Source organism: Calidris pugnax, unplaced genomic scaffold (assembly GCF_001431845.1).
Source record: "Calidris pugnax isolate Ruff unplaced genomic scaffold, ASM143184v1 scaffold9, whole genome shotgun sequence".
Taxonomy (NCBI): Eukaryota; Metazoa; Chordata; class Aves; order Charadriiformes; family Scolopacidae; genus Calidris; species Calidris pugnax.
In genome coordinates, this window is record NW_015090778.1 from 4,038,932 (window position 1) to 4,058,722 (window position 19,791).

The 19,791-nt window shown below is 50.1% G+C and overlaps 1 protein-coding gene and 2 long non-coding RNA genes across 3 annotated transcripts in view; 2 read left to right on the forward strand and 1 right to left on the reverse strand.

The window, feature by feature from the left end:
- Positions 1 to 5,364: 5,364 nt before the first annotated feature.
- WFIKKN2 (WAP, follistatin/kazal, immunoglobulin, kunitz and netrin domain containing 2) lies at positions 5,365 to 9,913 on the reverse strand. Its single transcript, XM_014950605.1, has 2 exons — positions 9,691 to 9,913; positions 5,365 to 7,493 (listed from the first exon to the last, which is right to left on the reverse strand). Exons 1-2 carry the CDS (start codon positions 9,889 to 9,891, stop codon positions 5,982 to 5,984), a joined length of 1,713 nt encoding a protein of 570 aa, XP_014806091.1. The 5' UTR covers positions 9,892 to 9,913; the 3' UTR covers positions 5,365 to 5,981.
- LOC106893030 lies at positions 9,828 to 12,415 on the forward strand. Its single transcript, XR_001412978.1, has 3 exons — positions 9,828 to 9,932; positions 10,925 to 11,075; positions 12,268 to 12,415. It is a non-coding gene; the product is annotated as an uncharacterized LOC106893030 (long non-coding RNA).
- A 4,785-nt stretch (positions 12,416 to 17,200) lies between these two features.
- The window catches only part of LOC106893027, a 4,543-nt gene continuing 1,952 nt past the window's right edge, over positions 17,201 to 19,791 (forward strand). The window contains exons 1-2 of the long non-coding RNA XR_001412975.1: positions 17,201 to 17,959; positions 18,410 to 18,522. This is a non-coding gene — a long non-coding RNA (uncharacterized LOC106893027). The remainder of the gene's footprint in view (positions 17,960 to 18,409; positions 18,523 to 19,791) is intronic.

Genomic DNA, 19,791 nt, shown 5'->3' on the forward strand with positions numbered 1-19,791 from the left:
TGAAGTCCACAGACTCCTCCTCTTTACATCATCTTTACCATTCAGCTGTGAGTTTTATCCTCTATTGCATTTTCTACCAGACTTGCTGAGTTTTCATACCCAGCCCCCAGAAACCCTCTTCTAAAATTAGCCCCATGTTTGCCACCTTCCATCCTCTGCTGCAGAACGAAGCAAAGGTTATCCACTGCAGTTAATGGTTAAGCAATTTTTTTATGTGAGTACTTTCACCCTTGGGTGAGTACCAGCTGATCCCAGAGACTTATTACTGTTGGTTTTTTATTTATTTCACACAGTAGAGGAAGTCGTGTCCTTTACACGTGTTACAATACCCCCTGCTTTGGGTGTGTTAGGAGCTGAGCGAAGGAGGAAGAGAAGGCACAAACCCCTTTATGGGAAGTTTCTTTTAATGAAACCAGCTAATCCAGTCCAACTACCACGCTGTCATGACAGTTTCAGGTGAAAATCCTCCCCCTCCTCCCTCTAGATGAATCTTTTCCTCATTCTCTTTTCTCCAGCCTTCTCCTTTCCTCCTGCATTTCTAGCCATCACTGGGACAAATGAGGAGTTAGGAGTTGCCAGGTGGGACAAGACCCACAACCCCTTTCCATCCTGCAAGCCCCAGAGGATCATACAAGAGGGCCCAGAGCAGGGTCTGGAGGAGGTTCATCCCCACCTCAAACCACCCGTAATCCTGAAACATGGACACTCATGTCCGTTGGGTTTTGCTCTCAGTGATGTTGTCAGAGGTGCTGTGGCCACGGGCTTCAGCTGCACGTGCAGGTTTGTGTCCACCAGCAAGCCTGAGGTTTGGAGGAGACCCTCCCAGCCGGGCTCAGAGTTCAGCGGTCGGACGGGTGACCACCAGCGATGCTGGCAGCAGAGAGGGCTGGCTGAGAAGAGAGAGAAACAGAGCAAAACACCAAAATCAGAGGGTTTTCCGACTTTGAAACCTGAACTGCAGAGCAGCCTTTGGAAGACTTTCCATTCGCTTTCCAAACTCTCAGGCCTGAATGTCATATCATTTGCCCAGCTGTAAATAGCTGTGAATTAAACAGGCTGCACTGCTTTCTTGGCAAATAGATATGTCTGCTGGTGCTGCAGCGTTATCTTCATATCCCACTGGTGTTTGCATTGTAGATCAGGAACTCGAGCTGAGTTTTTTGTGCTTTTTTTTTTTTTTTCCCTAAGATTTAAAGAGCTGGCAGAACATTTATTCAGTTGTGCAACCTCCATTCAGAGTATTTCTCAGATCCTGGACATGGGGCTCATTTTTTTGTCCTTTGACAGCCGCTGTAAATCAATAAGGCAGTTGGAGGTCACTTGTAGTCAATCAGTAACCAGCGCCTGCGAAGGGGAAAACACTAAATATTTGGTATAAAAACATGGGCTCTAAGCTCGAAGTTGTCACTCAGGGTGACATTTTCGCAGCTGTGCCTTCGGAAACCTGGCTCCATCCAGCCTCGGTGGAGATACCCAGCCTGGGCATGATCGTTTCCTGCTAATTATGTACACGAGCAGCTCACAGCACGTGCACACCGCAGGAATTGCAGCAAACTGGGGTGCAAGGAGCTTCAGGTGGAGGAAGTGGGTCTCGTGGTGCAAGGTGCTAATTTGGTGCCAGCTGAATGACTCTTCCTCTTTGCAGGAAGTCATTAGGTGGTGGCTGAAGCCATGCATGACCTTCGTCACAGCCACCTCCCTCAGGAACCCAGACCCGTGGCAGGTGGTAATTCTCCCAGGGGTCCCTAATTCCCTTTGTAACAACTGGGAGCTAAGCTCTTAAATACCTTTGCCGTCTGAATCATATTCCAATGGCGTCATCATCTCTATTTGCTCCTAGTTCTGGAGCTGGTTGCCCATAAAAGCTTCTGCCTGACCTCATCTCAAGCCCCTGCAATGAGAACACACTCCATTTCCTCTTTCCTTTGACCTCAGCTGCTCTGGGCTTTGCGCTGATGCAGGATCCTGTCTCTGAGCGACCACCCAGCCATCTCTCCGTGCGTGCCAACACGGGGACCTCGTGCCCTGCCCTGCCGTGCATCGGGCCCTGTGGGGACGTGCTCTCGCAGTCCCCCGTGCAGAAGCTGCACGCCCACCGCTTTCCTGCTGGGATCTTGTCCCCGGGGCCGGGCAGACGGTTTGCACAATAACCTGTGACTCATTTTGGGATCCATGCGCTGGGTGGTTTCCATCGAGCTCTGGCTGCAGGGTTTGCGGATTCACGTGTTGAGCTTCTCATCCTCGCTCCAGCCTGAGGAGCGGGCACGCCGTGCTGGTGACAGTGGCTCTGCACTGTCCTCCTGCCCCCCAGGAATGTCCAGCAGGTCTGTCCCTGAGCTCCAGGGAGCTCCTGCAGGTCTTGGACCCAGCTAATGGGGCTCTGCTCCCTTGCTGCCTCCCATGCTGGTGCCCACTGGAAATGCTGCTTCTCTGGTGTCTGCAGGTGGATGAGACTTTTGATGGTGGCCATGGTCATGTGGCTTTGGAGGTGTCATCCTTTCTCCAGCTCTTCCCTGGAGCCTCAAACAGGCGTTCTGGCTCCTTCCAAGTCCCCTGCCGTGCAAGGAGAGGGATCAGGCTTTTCCCTTTCTCTCTTTTCTTTCATACATTCGATCCAAACTTTAAATACCGGCATTTCCCTCCAGCTTCCTGACAACCTTGGGAGATGCACCCTGGAGAGCAGGACGGAGAACTGAGTGTGTGAGCAACACAAAAGGGATTTTGTGATCAGGAGCCACATGCAAGTGCCTGTTAGCCTTGCAAAGGCTTTAATGCCACCCTTCAGCGCCTGGCCCTCTGCGTGGGCTCCCCTCGGGCTGGCTGACTGGTCAGACTTGAATTTTAGGCTTCTTAAGGATTTAATAAGAGGCTGAACTAAAATGCTAGCTTTGAGTGGGGAGCTGAATTCTTTAAGGTCAGGAGGTGGAGAGGCTCGGGGTCAGGGTCAGTCCCGTGCCACGGGGAGGTGTGGTGCTCCCGGGATGGCCAAGGGGTGGGTTTTCCCCTGATGAGCAGGCAAGGGGATGCCCATGTGCCTTCAGCCTCGGGGCAGACATGGTGTTTCTGTGCAGCAGAGTCCCAGGAGGCTCAGAGCACGGCTCATCACTGCCAATGGGGCTCATCACTCCCAACGGGGTTGGTCATGTGAAATATTTGTCTTCCCTGGGTGACCTGTCACAGTGGGGCTGCTTGCTGGCACCAAGCTGGTCTTGGCCAACAGGACCATCCTGTGGGGATGGTGGGGCTGGTGGGGGATGGTGGCTGAGTTTGATGCTGGCCCATGTGTCCCACAGACACCACAGGGCTCAGGAGCAACATGGCTCTGTAAGTTTGGCCAGGAGCTACACTAGTGTGGCCACACTGTGTCTGGGAGCTGAGCTGGCCTGTTCAGTGTCCCCTCACACTGCACCACATGGGAGAAGTGACCCAAAATGTCCCCTGGGATGCTCTGTGCAAGAGAGCCCTCGCACCCCAGCAGTGGGTGCCCACAGGGGGCTGGGAGAGCCCTGCACAGCCCTGGGTCACAGCACAGCACATCACTCGCACGCTCACCTCCCTTCAAGTGCTCGCTTCGTTCCCCAGTGAAGTTAAGATGGCATTTTAGACCCCAGGCTTAAGTGCTGGAACAGCAGTGAATCGTCTGCTTTTTGCTCTCAGCTACGTTTCCATCCCAGCCCTTCTGGAACAACCGGGTACGTGTCTCCCGAGTCACTCCAACACTCCCACACTTGCAAAATCTTTTAGCTTTTGGAAAAGAAGAGCCAAATAAAGCCAGTCTTTATTAAACCTTCATCCTCCGATGCCTCTATGTTAGAAACTATGGCAAGAACATGGCACTTCCTACGGCTTCCTTGAAAAATGACAGACGAGCCATCAAAACAGCAGCACTTGCCAGGGATGATCCGGCAGAGGAGGGCAGCGGGGCTGGAGTCTTCTGGTTCCAGAAAACACTCTTCACAAGAACACAGACAAATATTACGGACCTTTAATTGGAGTTTTTCTCACGTACGTTTAGGAAAGGTGCAACAAAACACCAAGCAGGTGCTTTCTTGGCCAGCAAATTTGGTCCAGGCTCCTCTCCTGCCCACCCAGCTTCTTCTGAAATGATACAAATAACTGGAGATTTAGATCTGTTCCTGTTGCCGGAGGATTTCAGATGTAACTCAAGCCCAGACCACTGGGAGAGGAGCCCAGTTCTCCATCGTTCTGTGGTCTCTGCCCAAGGCATGTAAAGCCTTCACAGAAACCACAGCGGCCCCGCGTTCAGCATTCTTATCCTCACTGTCATTTCTTCCTCCCTGCAACAGCAAGATGCCCAACGTGTGCAGGCTTCAGGGGCTTTAGAGCCTTCCATGTCATGCTGAAGCCCAGCATCTACCTACTTAATCTCCTTCTCCCAGCCCTTACCATCCTCAGCCCCGGCAGATGTCTGCAAAGATGGGTGCCCACCACAGGGCACCAGCCACCCTCCTGCCCATTAGATGGCACCAGGGCACAGGGCTTGTCGTGCTGTCCTTCCTCTCCCCCAGAAGTGGCTTGATGCCCATCCAGCCTGGAACCAGCCTTTGGTGCAAGGCTGAAAGCTCCACAGCATCTCGCTGAGCCCACCCCACAGAGAGCAGCGATAAGTCTTGCCGGGCCACGCTCGGTCCCCTCCCCTGCAATGACAGTCCTGAGCGAGGCAGGGTTGCTCCAGGATCAGCCTTTTCTTTATTTAAGGATTTTTATTTTATTTTTTTTTTGCATAGGCAAATGTTACATTTTTCGGACACACAACTGTTAAAGTGATCAATCCTACGTGTATGCAGAGGCTCACACCCACAGCCCGCGCCGTCCTTCCCGGGGTATTTATTCACACGCATATATACAGTGGTGGGAAATGCTTTCTGTGGTCTGAAAGAATGCTCTGAAAGGGTCAATTTGAGAAACGCCTTTAAAGATTGTCCCCTCTGTGCGTCTGTGTCTGTGCATTTTCGTTTCAGCAGCTTTGTGTCTGTGTAACAGAGTCTGCGGACTCTCCATTGCACTTTTCTAGTTTGAATTTTGTTCTGGCTCCTCTTACTTTACTCTCTCACCTATAAAAATGGGATTTCTAATGGAAATAAGCAATAGATTGCTGCAAATGCTCAGGTATAACGGATTTTCAAAAGCAGGGCAGCTGGCAGCACACCGCTGTCCTTCTGCCTTGGACTTTTAGCGATAGACAATATATTGATTAAACCAAAAATAGGGAAGTGCAATGGAATGAGGGTGTTTGCTGACCTTGTTCTGGTGACAGAAAAGTAATTATTTCAGGGTGAGACTGTGCCTTGAGCTTCTACAGGGACCTCTTGTCCTGGGCATAGGATCAAAGGAGTTTTTTTTCTCCAGTAAGGATTGCAAGATAGGTAGTAGTTGCCATTTGAAAATGAGGTACAATCCAAAGGAAACTAGGAAAATTTCAATTAAAAGAAGCAAATTCATAATGCATAGATTGGTTGAATGTGCACAATTGTAAATATAGACAATAATTTACAGGCTTTTCTCTTGAAATCTTAGTGCTGCTATGAGGAGACAAGAGTGTGACTTACTTATAATGACTTACCATAACATTTCCATACTGTAAATGAGACAGATTAAGTTGACATTATATATTACCTAGTTGTGTACCAATTAGCTAAACAAATGCTATGAATTCCGTCATTTATGATGGAAGCTACATAAAAATTGTATAATTACTGCAGTGAGTCATCTAGTCAAATGGCACTCCTATATGGACGAATTGATTTCAATGCAAGATTAATAGCCTTTTGCTGCTGCTTTACGTGCTTGCCAAAGACCATACTACGTTGTCGCTAAAGCATCATTAATGGATTAAAATAAGGGTTCTGCATAATTCCTACGGTGTATCTTCAAAGAGCTCGTTTAGTTTGTGCACTAGCCTAGCGCTTGTTAGCCCTACGTAACACACGGGTCTGGAAGGCTGCCACGTGTGAGGGAGGTTAATGCAATCCTAGGAACTCTTTCAAAAGCTCACAGGTTTTCTTGTGGATGACTTCGCGGAGTTTCCGCACGCGCCTGATGCTGGAGGTCCCCACAAAGCTGTCTGGCTGTAGGACAGCCATGCCGTTGTGGACATCTCCCATGATGATGAGCTGGCCATCCACTGTGGTCATGTTGGGACACGGGCAGCTCCAGTCCATGTTCAAAAGCGTGATCTCCAGCGGTTCCTTCCCTAGGAACTTTAATCCCATTTTTTCATCTTTGAGGATCTCCTCCACTGTCACCAGGGCATGTCCCGAGTCTTGGTCTTCGGTCAGCTCTGTTATACGGCCCAGGATAACGAAGTCGCTTTTGCAGAAGCTCGTCACCAGCTTCTGGCGGGGTTTGCAGGCTTTGCAGTGCGTGTTCTTTGGGAAGGGACACATCTCTTCGCAGGCCTCCCGGCTCTCAAAGTTGTTCTCGTTGCCTCCACACCCGCCATAAATGAAGGACTGGCACTGCTTTGTCAAGCTGTTATAGGCCCATCTGGGCTCATAGGCTTTGCAGTGACCTTGGAGGGCTGGCAGGTTGCAGATGTTGATTGGGCCGTTCATGCAGGTTAACATACAGTTCTCGTAGGTCTCAAAGTGGTTGAGGTTGCTGTTACAGTTCCCGTAGATGAAAGTAAAGCAGTTGTTTTTCTTTGCATCATAGTACCACCTGGTCTGCTCTTCCCCACAGTCTTCGCTGTCTGGCTGCTTCAGGCACTCATCGGTTGGAAAATGTGTTTTGTTTTGGGAAGCTTCTTTGGATGTGGGTTCTCCTTTGATGACTGACAAAGGGAAGTCAGCCCTGAGAAGGCCACCGCTGTTTTTGGCAGTGCAGGTGTAGATGCCCGCGTCTTGGAGCTGGGTATTGTAGATGACCAGTTGGGCGATGTTGGTGACCACGACGTTCCCTCTGACGTGATTTGGCTTCATAATGACTTTGTCTTTCCCATCGACCTGCTTCTCCCATGTGATTTCTGGCTTGGGTCTCCCTGTAACATCACAGAGGAAGCTGACGGTCTCTCCCACATAGACTGACTGATGGACAGGGTTATTCACCAGAGCAGGCGGCAAGATATCAATCACCGTTGTCTCGGAATAGGCAGTAGTAGGGCGAGCTGTTGTCTCTGGTGGGATAGGGCTGGTGTTTGGCCAGGTAAGATGGTACCTGCAGGTGACTACATTGAGTGTAATGCCTTTGATGCAAGCTTCTGCATCCATGTAGCACTTGTTGTAGTAGGTGAGCCCGTCGGAGGCACAGGTGAAGCTAGGCTCCTTCTCACATCTGTCCTTGCACTTGCAGACGGGTTGCCCATCCCAGATGTCACACTCTGAGCCTTGCTGGATGCACATGAAGCGGTCACAGGTTGCCTCTTTGGGCATTCCCACCGGCCCTTTTTTCCCCTTGACGTCCATGTACCGAGCTGCCACGCAACTCTTGGTTCCACAGACATTAGGGCAGCACTTCTCAAAGGTCTCGCACTCCTGCAGGGAAAGAAAATGAACCGCTCATTACTGAGGACAGAGTAAAGTCCTTTTTAGAGACCCAGCAAGCAGAGAGCCCAGAAACTTTCAAGGTGTTAGTTCAGGGGACCCTGTCTGCCACAGATGTCTGTGGTCCAGAACTCGGTGTCCCCACTGGCAATGAGCAGGAACATCCCTCCAGCATCTTCCGAGAGGTGTCTAAACCCTCTCGAGTTTCTGAAGTGCTTCAGGAGAAGACTCAAGAAGGAAAACATATTTCTGTTTCTTAAACACTAACCTCATCATAAATCTTTCCTAGAGTCACATGGACTTCTCAACTACCGAACCAACAACCCCCCTTCTGCACTCTCCGAAATGCCTGAGGACAAGCCCTGAGAAACACGAGCGGATGGAAAGTCTTATCATATGGCTGTGGGCAGTAATCCTTCTTATTCTCCACACAAGTATGTAAAGTATTATTTGAATTCCCTGAGACTAACAGCCTGCTCTTGGAGGTGAAACTGCCAAGGATTTGTAATTGTTCACATTGTAGAGGAAATAATAGAATATCTCAAAAGTAAGGAAATTCTTGCTCCAAAAATAATTTTTCTATGGTATTTAGAAAAACAAACACAAAACAGCTCATTATGGCTTCTCTGTCCTATTTTAGTCCTATTTTCAAATGCAGCATCACTCTTCTAGTGATTTATTACACCCCGGCTCAGCTACAGTCAGCTCTAAATTGTGGTTAATTTTAGCAGAATTTTCATCTTCCGTGCAGAAAAGGTATTTGCTATGTGTGATCACAGCTGCTGTGTTGTTATGGATTGCTTTAAGGGACCATGAACACCGCTACCATGTACACACCGGGGCACACTTCCACCGTGTGTCAAACCCCTGCAACCCCCCCGAAACCCAACGGCTTTCTCCGTAAGTGAGAACAAAGTGTTTTTCAAGTTCCCAAACTAAATAGCTTCCCCTGAGTCCAGTATCCTTTCCTTATTGGGAAAAAGATGACCTAATAACATAACTCTTTCCCCATTTCCAGCGGCACATTACTAGGTTTCAGAAGCAAAGTTAGAAACCAGAACGGGGGACGCTTTCGGCTGAGGCTGAGGAGCAAGGGCTTCAGCAAGGCTGGAGGCAGAGCCCTTGGCTGCTGGTGGACCACTCGCTCCCTGCGAGGTCCCAGAGCTCTTTCTCTGCTGCCACAAGGCAAAAGCCAGTATTTTTAGCCAGTGGCTTCTGGCTTTCAGGTTTTTTGGCCAGTAAATTATTAAAATGACGTCCTCTGCTGCTGCTGGGGTTTTGCAAGTGGTTTAATATTCATTGCTGCACCTGGTAGTTGAAATAAAGGGGGCTTATTTGGGAATGGTGAGAGTACAAACAGCACCTTCATTCATAACACATGGGATCCATCTGAGCAAATCTCTTTGTTTACTCGATGGCTAGTCTTTTTCTCTATTTTTCCCCCCCACGCACTCCTTTTAGCACTGCAGAAACAACATAAACCCGATGACTTTTTTCCTGCCTGGTGCACGTTGCTGTCAGCCTGGTTTGGGCTGCAGGAGCTTTGCTGTTGGACGTGATGTCAGAGGCAGGACGAGCAGGTATTTTCAGATGCCAGCTTGAGCTGGCAGTGCTGACAGGTTGAAAAATGAATTTTAGGGTTGTAAGCTGAGCACATTCTGAGCTGGGAGCATCACAGAGAACATCTGCCTGGTCATTTTAATCATACCCCTGTTTTGCACTCTGAGCACGCTTTGTGTTTCAAGTGCAGCAAAGGCTGATGCTTTACACGTTAAATCAAATGATTTCATACATGATTCCCCTGGGAATATAAAGCATCAGTGATGGTCACCACCACCAAAGAACACAACGACGCCGCTAAAATACTATGGATTGGCCCCAAGGCATGCTGAGTTCTGGAGGATCAAATTCAGACGTTTCTTTTGACAAGAAAGCAAAGAAAATGATCAAACAGAGCGAGCGCTGTACCCGCATCGGCGTAAGTGACAGCTGCCACGCACCTCCCTGCTGAACTGATAACTCATCAAACCTTTCCCATTTCACACAGGTCACGGGTCAATTAAATACGTGTGCTGTGTGCGCCGAGCCCTTTCCATCCGCCACGGGAGCGGGCTGGGGTGCACACAAACCCACCGAGAAGCCCCCTCGCCCGCCACGCGGAGAGATGATAAAAATGCGCATCACTCACCAGATCGGCTTCGCACTCCCTCTTGCAAGTGCTCTGGGCGTCTACCCACAGGTTGGGGTTCATGTCATTGGGGCATATCCCCGCGTGGGAGTACCGGATGGGAGGTAGGGCTCTCCCTTTCAGGGAGACCTCCAGAAGCAAGAGGACACTGCTCTTCCCCAGCAAGATCCACATCCACCGAGTGAACAGCACCAACAACATCTCAGAACTTCTCCAGGGCAATGGCAGTGACCGAGCTGGAGGTAGTTCTTGTTTTCCTCGGGGTTGCCTTTTTTTTTTTTTTTTTTTTTTTTTTTTTTTTTTTTTTTTTTTGGTAAGCCTTAAATTCTCGAGGAACCCAAATGCACCTGACTTCTGTTAAAACTTCAGCAAGCTCCTTTGCTGCCTCTGCTGATAGTGCGATTTGGTCTGGACCTCATTGGATTAAAGGTCCTAGGAAGTTACCCCCTTATTTTAAGAGAAATGCTAATAGTCTGAGCAGAGTTAGCTCTATTTATACCCTGCCTCTGTTAACAAGTCAGAAAAAGTAAACTTGATTTCTTTGACAGGCACACGCTTCCTATGTCCTGGTGGCAGTCAGACAGATTTGTTGCAAGAAAAAAAAGCTGGAAAGAGTTTAAAAGGCTGGAACTGGCACGGTGGGACCCCTGCATGTTTCTGAATGCAGGGAGGCCTTCTTAACCCCTTTAGACCTAAAGTACTTCCCTATGCTAAGAATGGCATTTACTTCTGAAAGAGTACTTGTCTAAATAGCACGGACCCGTGGTCAGGGGATTTCCCCATGGCAAGGGGCTACACAATCACTTGCTAAAAGGAACAAGTAATAGGATTGAAGCAATTAAAGCTAGAATATCATATTTTAACAAAGGAAGTAGGGAAGAAATAACTTATTTAAAACTAGGATCGACAAAGCAGTATGTCTTCATAAATTCTCCCAGGGTCCCTCCGGGCTTTTTTCTTCTCTTTTGGTGGGGAGAATTCCAGGATGCTGGGTTTAATGCTGCCTTCCAACCCCACCAGCAAGATGTTAAAAGTGTCCTTGAATTCCTCCACATTTCCTGACGGCCAGATCCCATTGTACAGTGCATTGCTGACCCCTTTAACAGCCACAACAAAAAAATAGTAGAAGTTCAACTCTATGGAAACCTGCATAAAGGAATGTACAGCATTTTTGCATTGGGGGGCGGGGGGGAAATTCAGTCAAGCTGAGTTCCTCGTTCCCTGATTATTACAGCGAGGAGCTGATCCTGCTCATGCTGAACACGTGCCAAAATCCAGAGACGAGTGGCAGAAGTTGGAGTTGCTCAGCACCTTCCAGGATTAGAGCCTTTGGGCTGAGCTGGGATGGATCCTGCACGGTGCTGAGAGCCTTCTGGGAGGACCAGGTAGGACCAGTTTGCATCCCACGTGGGGCTGGGCAGGGCTGGACCAGGCGCTGTGCTTTGGGAGGAGGGATGGCTGAGAATCTGCCCGGTGCTGGGCAAAGCCAACAGACCCCAGTGCAATCAACCCTTGCTTTAGTGAAGTTTTCCATTGGGTTTATTAAACAAGGTTTGTTTTTTGAGGCTGATTTTGGGCCGAATTCTCCTCTGAGTGATGATGGCCGCCGACCAGTACAACCAGCAGTGAACTGGGCCACCATACCTCAAGCCATGGGGCTCCTGCTACTCCTCTGGGGCAAGGCAGTGGGGCACAGTGACCTGCTGGTGGTTCCCAAGGATCATCTCCAAAAGGAAGGGAGAGCATCCTGGAGCCCATCTGCCCTCAGCTGTGGCAATTCTGTGGCAACCCAGGCTTATAAAAGAGGCTCTAGCAGCTTTGATTTGTGTGACCGCATTAACGATATGCACAGTATTTGAATTTCATATGACATGCAGAGAGAAGTTGTCCAAATTAGCTATTTATAAGGAGCGAAGTCAACCGCCAGGCAGCAGTTTGCAGTTGATTTATTCTCTCTGAAACTTTAGAAACCTGCATGACACTTGTACAAAGTGCGGCTGTGCGCAAAATGTTTTATTCAATACTTGTTTACAAAGACAAACGCAGCACCCTGTGATGCCTAAAAAAGCCAACCAAAAATGACACATTCCCAAGAGGTACTTAAAATTCTTACAGCTCTATTAACAACAAAATCACATGTATTAGTGGTTCTGTTGACTAAACAAAGACACTTTATATTGTAAAACTGACTACAGATAAGCTTTGAGACCAGCTGTATGTGGGGCTCAAAGAGCGCGGGTGTCCCGGGCGCTGGAGGAGATGCTGTGATGGGTGTGGGGGGTCTCACCCCAACAGCTGCAGTACGAGCAGGGAATTTGCCCTCAGTCCATGGGCTTCCCACCATGAAGCCATGGATAAATCATATTTCCCTACCATCCTGAGACTTTTGGGGCTGTTTTACCCCCTTGGTCCATGGTGCTCTTGCAGCCTCCATCTCCTCTCCTGGCACCAGAAAGTCACCTCCTTGCATGCTTTGGCCATGCTGAGTGAGAGACACACCAGCGTGGGCCCAACCCAGGTGGGATTCCCTTCCAAGGAGGAAGGACTAACACTATCTTGGTCTTTTCTCCCTCCCAGACCAAGGATCCCCTTTGCCCAGAGGCACATTTCGGCTGCGGAGGAGCAGAGTGGGGGCTCTGATCAATCAGACACTGGTTTGCATCAGACAGATGGAGCAGTCTTCTGCTTTGCTATGTCCTTCTCCGTCCAGAGGGATATTCTCCTGGGACAGGTAAGTCCGACCACAGCTTTCTGCTTTCAGCACCCAGATACCATGTTCAGTGCATGATGGCCAGGATGGTGGAGCTCGAGGGACAACAGGTTAATGAGCCTGGGGGAAGGAGTGGTTGCACAGGGCATGAAACTCAGCTGATTTAATTGTGTCCCTATTGCAGGTCAGTGGGGTCGCTCAAGGAAAGGCCATTTGAATGGCTGGATTTGATGTATTGTCACCCCAAACGTCAGGTCAGCACGTGGCACAGCAGAGAGGGGCAGGGACATCCCACAGGAGCTTGGGAAAAAGGACAAAAGCAATTATCATTAGTGACAGCGATAGTTTTGTTGGGTCACATGAGGCACAGGAAACTTGTGTTAACTGAGGAATCATGCCCTCAGCAAAACTTCGGCATAGGACGTCTCTTAGGGAATCAAATCCTGGCCTAATCCAATGGAAACTGGGCAGACGCTCTGACTCCCATGGCTCCAGGAACAGGGAGTGCTCAGCCCCGTGAAGGATCAGTCCCTTGGCCACTCGAAGGCAGCCAGGAGAGAGAGGAAAACAGCGCCATAAATATCCCCCTGAATGCAGGCAGGCAGCTCCTGAGGTCAGAGGAGGCAGTGAGGACTCTGAGTAACCCTCGAGAGCTGCCCTGTCCCTGCCAGGACATCCCAGACTTGCTGTTACCCAACCGTAGGAGCCCATCCAGGAGAGGACATCCCTAAGCAGGCTGCCCTGGGTTGGCTCAGGGACAGCACGGACCCTGGTTGTCCCAACATGGATAGGCAGGCTCTGCCTAGAGCACTCAATATCTCCTGGGTTTCACCGAGGGCTGTTTTCTCACCTGGTTTAAATTAGTTTAACTCCACTGACCTCAGTGGATCTGACTGGGTACTCCAGAACACCACCAGCCAGCACCAGCTGTGGATGGGGGTCTTTGTGAAGGACCCTGGATATAGCATTCTCTGTTCTTTCTTGTTTATAGAGCTTCGTGGATTTTTTGTCTTTAATATAAGACATAAAATAATCCATATTCTCCATTTCTGTGAACAAATCGCAGAGGGACAAACCTGAGCCCTGATGGCACGAAGCCACATCCTGGCTCTGCTCCCAGCAGTGGGGACACACGGCCTCCGACCAGCCTGTGCTCCACAGATGTCCATCCATCTCCACCACAGTCCTGAAGAGCCCTCTGAGGCTGCCCAGGGTCCTGGTTAGGGCTGTTGATCCAGAATTGGTTTAACCATTGCTGTTGTCATTAGTGATGATTTCTTTGCCCTTTTTCTTACTCTTTCCAAGCTCCTACGGGCTGTCCCTTCTCTTCTCTGCTCTGCTGAGTGTGAACCCCCTTCTAATCGAGGAGGGAAATGTGATTGATGTGCAGGAAAGTCTAATGGTGTTGGTGGTTTTTTTTCTTAAACCACTGCCAAAGGAACAGCAAGCTGCTGGTTGCATTTATCAGGCGAAAGGAGCAGTCCTCATCTGGAGTTACTCAGTGGCCGGCGGGTGGATTTGTTGGTGTTCCTGGGGAAGGGCTCTTGGCAGGAGCCCTCACCCCACAACATGAAACCTCCCATGGCCTGTTGATCTCTGCCTCGGCCAAGGGGCCCTTCCCGATGCGGCCTCTCGTGCTGCCTGGGCCGGCTGCCACTCGCGGCTGGTTTTGCCAGCACCGGCACAAGCCACCCCCTCTCCAGGCTCTGATTCATCGCTGCCGGGTGGTGGCTTCCTCACTGTGGCATCCAGAGCCCTGAGGTGAGGGCTCACGACCGGAGCGGGCATTTGGCTGTGATGGGGGTGTGATGGGTGCCCGTGGCACCCACCGCCAGGAGAGGCAAGGCCAGGGGCTGCAGGTTGGACCTCCCTATCTCTGCTGGAGCTCTTCTGCCTTCGAGCTCAGTGTAAAGTCCTTGAAGCCTCCCTGCTCCTCTATGTAGGCAGCTGGGCACAGCAGGACTGGTATGAGCTCCAGGCATGGCCAGCCCCTTCCTCCAAACAGGGCTCCGAGACCTGCCCTGCCCACAGGGACCCTGACTGTGCCCCAGGGACACGCTCTCCTTCTGCCCCACCGCCACCATCCACACTCCTTAGAGGGCTCCTTCTCCATGCACAGATGAAAACATAGTGCCTGAACAGAAAAACAGCTTTTAAAATGACCCATCTCATTTGGAAGGTAGCGATGCTCAGGTCTGTAAGTAAAGCTTATTGCACTTAAAGCCGACAGCCAGACGTTTAAGGGGGAACATAGTTGCCAGATCCCTTTTGGAGCTCAGCTCCCAACCGCTTGCCTCCAGCAGTGAGGCTGCTTCCAGACCCACACAGAAACCCAGCCCGTGCCTCGACCTCAGATTTAGCTTGCCTTGGGCTGCGAAGGGCCAAACCTCCCCCCTCGAGCAATGGCCCGCTCCCAGGAGCCCCGGCAGGACCCGCGCAGGGGATGGCTGGGAAGCCCAGCCTGGTGCTTTCCCACCTCTGTGAGAAGAGTGGGTGACTCACATTGGCCATGGGGCCAGCCAAGGGAGCTGGATTTTGGTGGGATGCACCTCCAAATGTCAAACTAACGGTATGTTGGACACATCCTCTGGAGGCACACTCGTACAAGCAGGGGCAGATTTGGGCTGAAGGTCTTACGACCTTATGAGGAGATGCTGAGGGACTTGGGTCTTTTTAGTCTGGAGAAGAGAAGGCTGAGGGGGAATCTGATCAATGCTTATAAATACTTAAAGGGTGGGTGTTAGGTGGATGGGGCTGGACTATTTTCAGTGGTGCCCAGGGATAGGACACGAGGAAATGGGCACAAACTTCAATATAAGAAGTTCCACCTAAACATGAGGAGGAACTTCTTCACTTTGAGGGTGGCAGAGCCCTGGAAGAGGCTGCCCAGGGAGCTGGTGGGGTCTCCTTCTCTGGAGACATTCACACCCACCTGGACACGTTCCTCTGTGACCTGCTCTGAGTGGACCTGCTTTGGCAGGGCGGTTGGACTAGATGATCTCCAGAGATCCCTTCCAACCCCATGTGATTCTGTGTGTGCGATGACGACGACGTGCCCGTGTCCTATTTTGGGGGCTGTTCGTATGCACAGTTGGCAGGGGAAACATATTCCAGTTCCCCCCCCTCTCAGGATTTTCACCGGGGTTCCCTGGAAGGGCCTGTAACTGACATGTGCAGGGTTTGACTTTTTGCAGCAGCCCATCTGAGCAGGTACTGGTCTGCACAGAGGGGCTCGGGGGGCCGGGGGCACAGTCGGAGCAGCGATGGTTCACCGAAACGAGCGGTGGTTTGTGTGTGTTCCACCTCACGTGCAGATGCTCAGTAAGCAGAAGTTAATGTAGTTCGACAAAAGGGCTCGGTTTGGGGGGGAAAAAAAATCAATAATGTCAGGGAGTTTATTACAGGGTTATGGGCCACCTGCTATAGCTCAGCACCAGGCCTGCCACGCGTTGGGTTTCGGCGAGAGCTGATGGCATTGCACTCAGACAAGGCCAGCGCCGGAATTATTATTTTATGCCTCGGCAGATGGCTTCTGCTCGGGGGTTTTATCTTTGAGTGCAGACATACGACTAATCATCATTTGCTTTCTCTTTCTCTGCTAACGTAAGCCGGGCAGGAAGCAATTGCCAGTTTGATGATGGTTCATTATTGCTAGGTTTATTCTGTCTGAAACAGCACAGCAAGAGGCAAAGAGGGTACAAAGGAAGACAATCAACCAGTTATCAGTGAGATATGGGGAAAAGCTGGGCTCAGAGCCTTGTCTTTCACTGGTCCATCTCTTTCTCTCTCTCTCTTTCAGAAGCAAAGCCCTAGATATCCCATAGATAATTTGGGGAGGCCATGGAGTTGGTACCTTTGGATTGTCGAGATTGCAAAGGTCAAATGTTGGGAATGAGTTCATCCTGCCTTAGAGCAGGAGGGTCTAAGTCCCCTCCCAAAGTCTCTTCCAGCTTTGGAGTCAGGGAAATGGGAGATCCGCAGCCTGGAAAGCCAAGAAACAGGACTCACAGCCATAGTGGCATCACTGCTCATCCCACACCTTTCCTGTTGGGCACTCACCTGGTGTGGAGGCTGGACAAGGGCACTGTCACCTCCTGAGCATGGGGAAACCCCTACTCCACCAACGCACAGGTATGGCACTTTTCTTCTTAGGCCCTCTCAGTCGTCTACTCGCGAGGTGTGGAGGGTGGACAAGGGCACTGTCACCTCCTGGACGAGGGGAAACCCCTACCACAGAGGCACGGGTACAGCAGGTAGGCGTGAGCACCTCGTTCTGTTGCAGGTTTCCATAGCTCCTGGGTAGTTCCGTGGCTGCCTTCAGGAACAGCACTTTAGGAAAACTCTGCCACCCAATCCATGGGGTGCAAATGGAGACCTTCCCGTGTCTTGCAGCTCTGCTGGGGCTGTACAAGCCGTAGCATGAAAACCTCAGAGCTGACCTGGTACATTGGTTGTGATTGTGATTTTCAGTTTTTCTGCTTGGATACAGCTCCATTTGAATGAAAGCTCAGAACAAAAGCGAGGTGTGGGGCTGGCGTCTGCTCGGGCTGAGTCCTCAGCACGTCTTTCACCAAAGCCAGTGATGTTTCTCCAGGAACGTGGGTTAATTTAGTTCCACATGTAGGAGGCTAATGAATATTATTAAACCCATCGCACAGATTCACTTCAGTCTGCAAATGACCCTAATTTAACCTCCCTTATTTACTTTTAGGAATTTAAAGCTGGGAGGAAATCACTTGCTGGGTATCACACAGCAGCAGCCATGAAAGGCTGGACTCCCGAGACCCTGCTTCCAACCCCATGGGCACCATTTGCTTGGCAAAAAGCTAGTTCAATATAGAAATGTCACGTTGCTTTTGTTTGTGATGTGATTCAACTTATGTAAACAGTAAGGTTTTAACCTGCTGTGCTAATTGGATTTAACCCCCTCCTCCCCCAGCTGTCATCTCTTTTCCTTGAAAACCCAGGGTTTCTCCTGGTTTGTACTGTAAACCTTAATTCCCCATGACTTCAGGATGAAGGTACCATCTCACCATCACTCTGAGCCGACCCTTTTAGAAAGTTTATGAACCTTTCAGTGGCTGAGGTCTGAGCTGAGAGTTTGTGAGATTTGCCTGGGTCTGTGCTTCGTTCTGAGACTTTACCAAACCACTGAATCTGTCGACGATTGGAAGCCCTCCTTGTGGCTGGGAGCCTCTCCAGGAGATGCAGAGCAGCTCCCAGCGACTGGGCTTTTCATCAGGCAACAAGCGTTGGCTTCTCCAGACAACCTGGAAGTCCCAAAGCTCCTCCGAGGGTTTGGTATCCAAAACTTCGCTATAAACAATAATTAATTTTCACAAAATGGAACTATTTCCATTTCTGCAAATATCATGAAATCCTTTTAGCGTCAATTCTGTCTTCTTGGAATTTAAATCTAAATTAGGACAAAATTCTTTTTAGCTGAAGAGTTATTGCCTTCGTTTGGCTTTGCTGGTTGTTCGGGGCCCTGGCTGTCGCACAGCCTGTCCTCTAACCATGCTCCAAGGGTCACCTCTGCCAGGAGCAGTCCCCTACCAGGTAAGTTGGGTGTATTAAGGCTTTCCAAGAGGGGAATTCTTTCATTTTGGTTTGCCCTCTGTACTGTTTTACCACCAGATGCATGACACCATATGGGCTGCATTGCTTGAACCCAGACGATGGCCATCAGAGCGTTAGTAAATCCCTGCTGGGCCACTGGGGCCATTACGTGAAGTGCCCAAAGGAGACTAAATCCAGATGTGGTGTGACCAGGGTGCTCCTCTCCCCGCACTCATTCAGCAGCAGAGCCGAAGACGGGCTAGAGGTGCAAGAGATGTCTACAGAGCAGTGATGAGCTCCTTCCCTTGATCTTTAGAGTAGCGACTCAATCCTGCCTGCCCTGGCGACGCGATGTTTGTCTGCGCTGGATGGCTTTTTTCCTCATTGTTGCTCTTTCTGATTTCAGCTACTTCAACGTACACTTTTGTTTTGCTCTTTCATTGTTTGCAGCGTGAAGAGTCCACCTGCAGCCTGCATCGTGGCAGGGATCACTGAGATGCAGTTTTGAAGAGAACCGGTCCCTGATTGCCTGAGGTGATGGTGGCCGGCAGAGCGATTGTAAGGTAATGTTTAAGAGATTCACGTGGTTTAATCGTTATAATTTCCCTGTGCCTCCGGGGCCTGCACACTGGGCTCGTTGCGTTAGCTCACCAATTGCTGGGATTGTGTTTTAATGACAGAGGCAGCAGGCTGCCTTTGAGCAGGGAGGTACAAAGGAACCGGAGCATCGTTAGGGGCGAGCGTTTCAAACGCGCTGGGTAATGGCCTGATTTCTCCCCGATTGAAGTCGACGGTAAATATTCTGCTGACTTCAAAGGGGAGCGGGGTGAGGTTCCGGCCAAACACTCTTGGAAATCCCACCCAGCGCTTGATTTTTCCTTGACCTGAAGGCCAGTTCAGTCAGCTCTGCTTCCACAAAGGAGCTTTCAGGAGTCCTGTAAAAGCCGCCGGAGTGATTTCAGCCCTGGGTTCACATGGCAGCAGCATGTGAACTGCGGTAAATCTGGAGGACCGTTTAGCCCTCCCAGGTTCTGATTTCTCTTCTGCAGATGCCTGGCTGGCATCGCTCTCGCTCTTCCCTCATTGACTGTGGGGAAGTTTAGGGCAATGGGATTCCTAATGAGGTCCTTCGGCTTGGTGGGGTGAACTCCTGCAGTGGGACAGGAGGATTTGGGGTGCCCTCACAAAACCTTTGGCTTTGCTGTGCGTCAGCCATGAGAACAAGGTGGGCTGTGCACCTGGAAAATCTTTACATCATCTCTGCAACCCATGGCGTGAGCTGTGACTTTGTCTCTTCCCATCGCAGAGAAAATGGTCTTGAATTCATTTTTTGTGTTTCCTCTCTTGTAACTTTACAGATATTTCTTTTGTGTTTCTATCACACTGCAGTTACAAAGCTCTGCAAGCCAGAAAATCAGATATTTCCATACATTTCCATAAACTAATTTCCTTCTAAAATCAATTGGATTTGTCAATATGGAATCGTTACCCACACAGGACCCATTCCTATCTCTGCCACTGGCTTATTCTGTGAGCCTGGACCACTTGCTCCCTCGGTGCCACAGCTTCCACCTCTCTGAAGGGGAGCACAAAGCTCACAAGTGGGTCAAGTGACATCAGTTTGTCTTTTAAGTCCCTCCTTCTTGCCGTTGCCGCAGAAGTGATGTATGAGTGTGAGGGTGTGATTTGCTGCAACCCCAAAACCGCCTGAAAAAAATGATGAATGCAAAAATTATATCTACCGCCATTTGTTTGTATGTCTTAAGCTGCAGCTTAAGCACAACCCTTTCTAGCTCACACACACACAACCTTTTTTTTTTTTTTTTTTTTTT

What these genes read in the sequence shown, in the direction of transcription:
- WFIKKN2 (XM_014950605.1), bottom strand. Translation starts at nt 9,891, where the DNA reads ATGTTGTTGGTGCTGTTCACTCGGTGGATGTGGATCTTGCTGGGGAAG. An exon ending in GGGAGTGCGAAGCCGATCTG is followed by an intron (nt 7,494 to 9,690) that starts GTGAGTGATGCG and finishes CTTTCCCTGCAG; the next exon opens with GAGTGCGAGACCTTTGAGAA.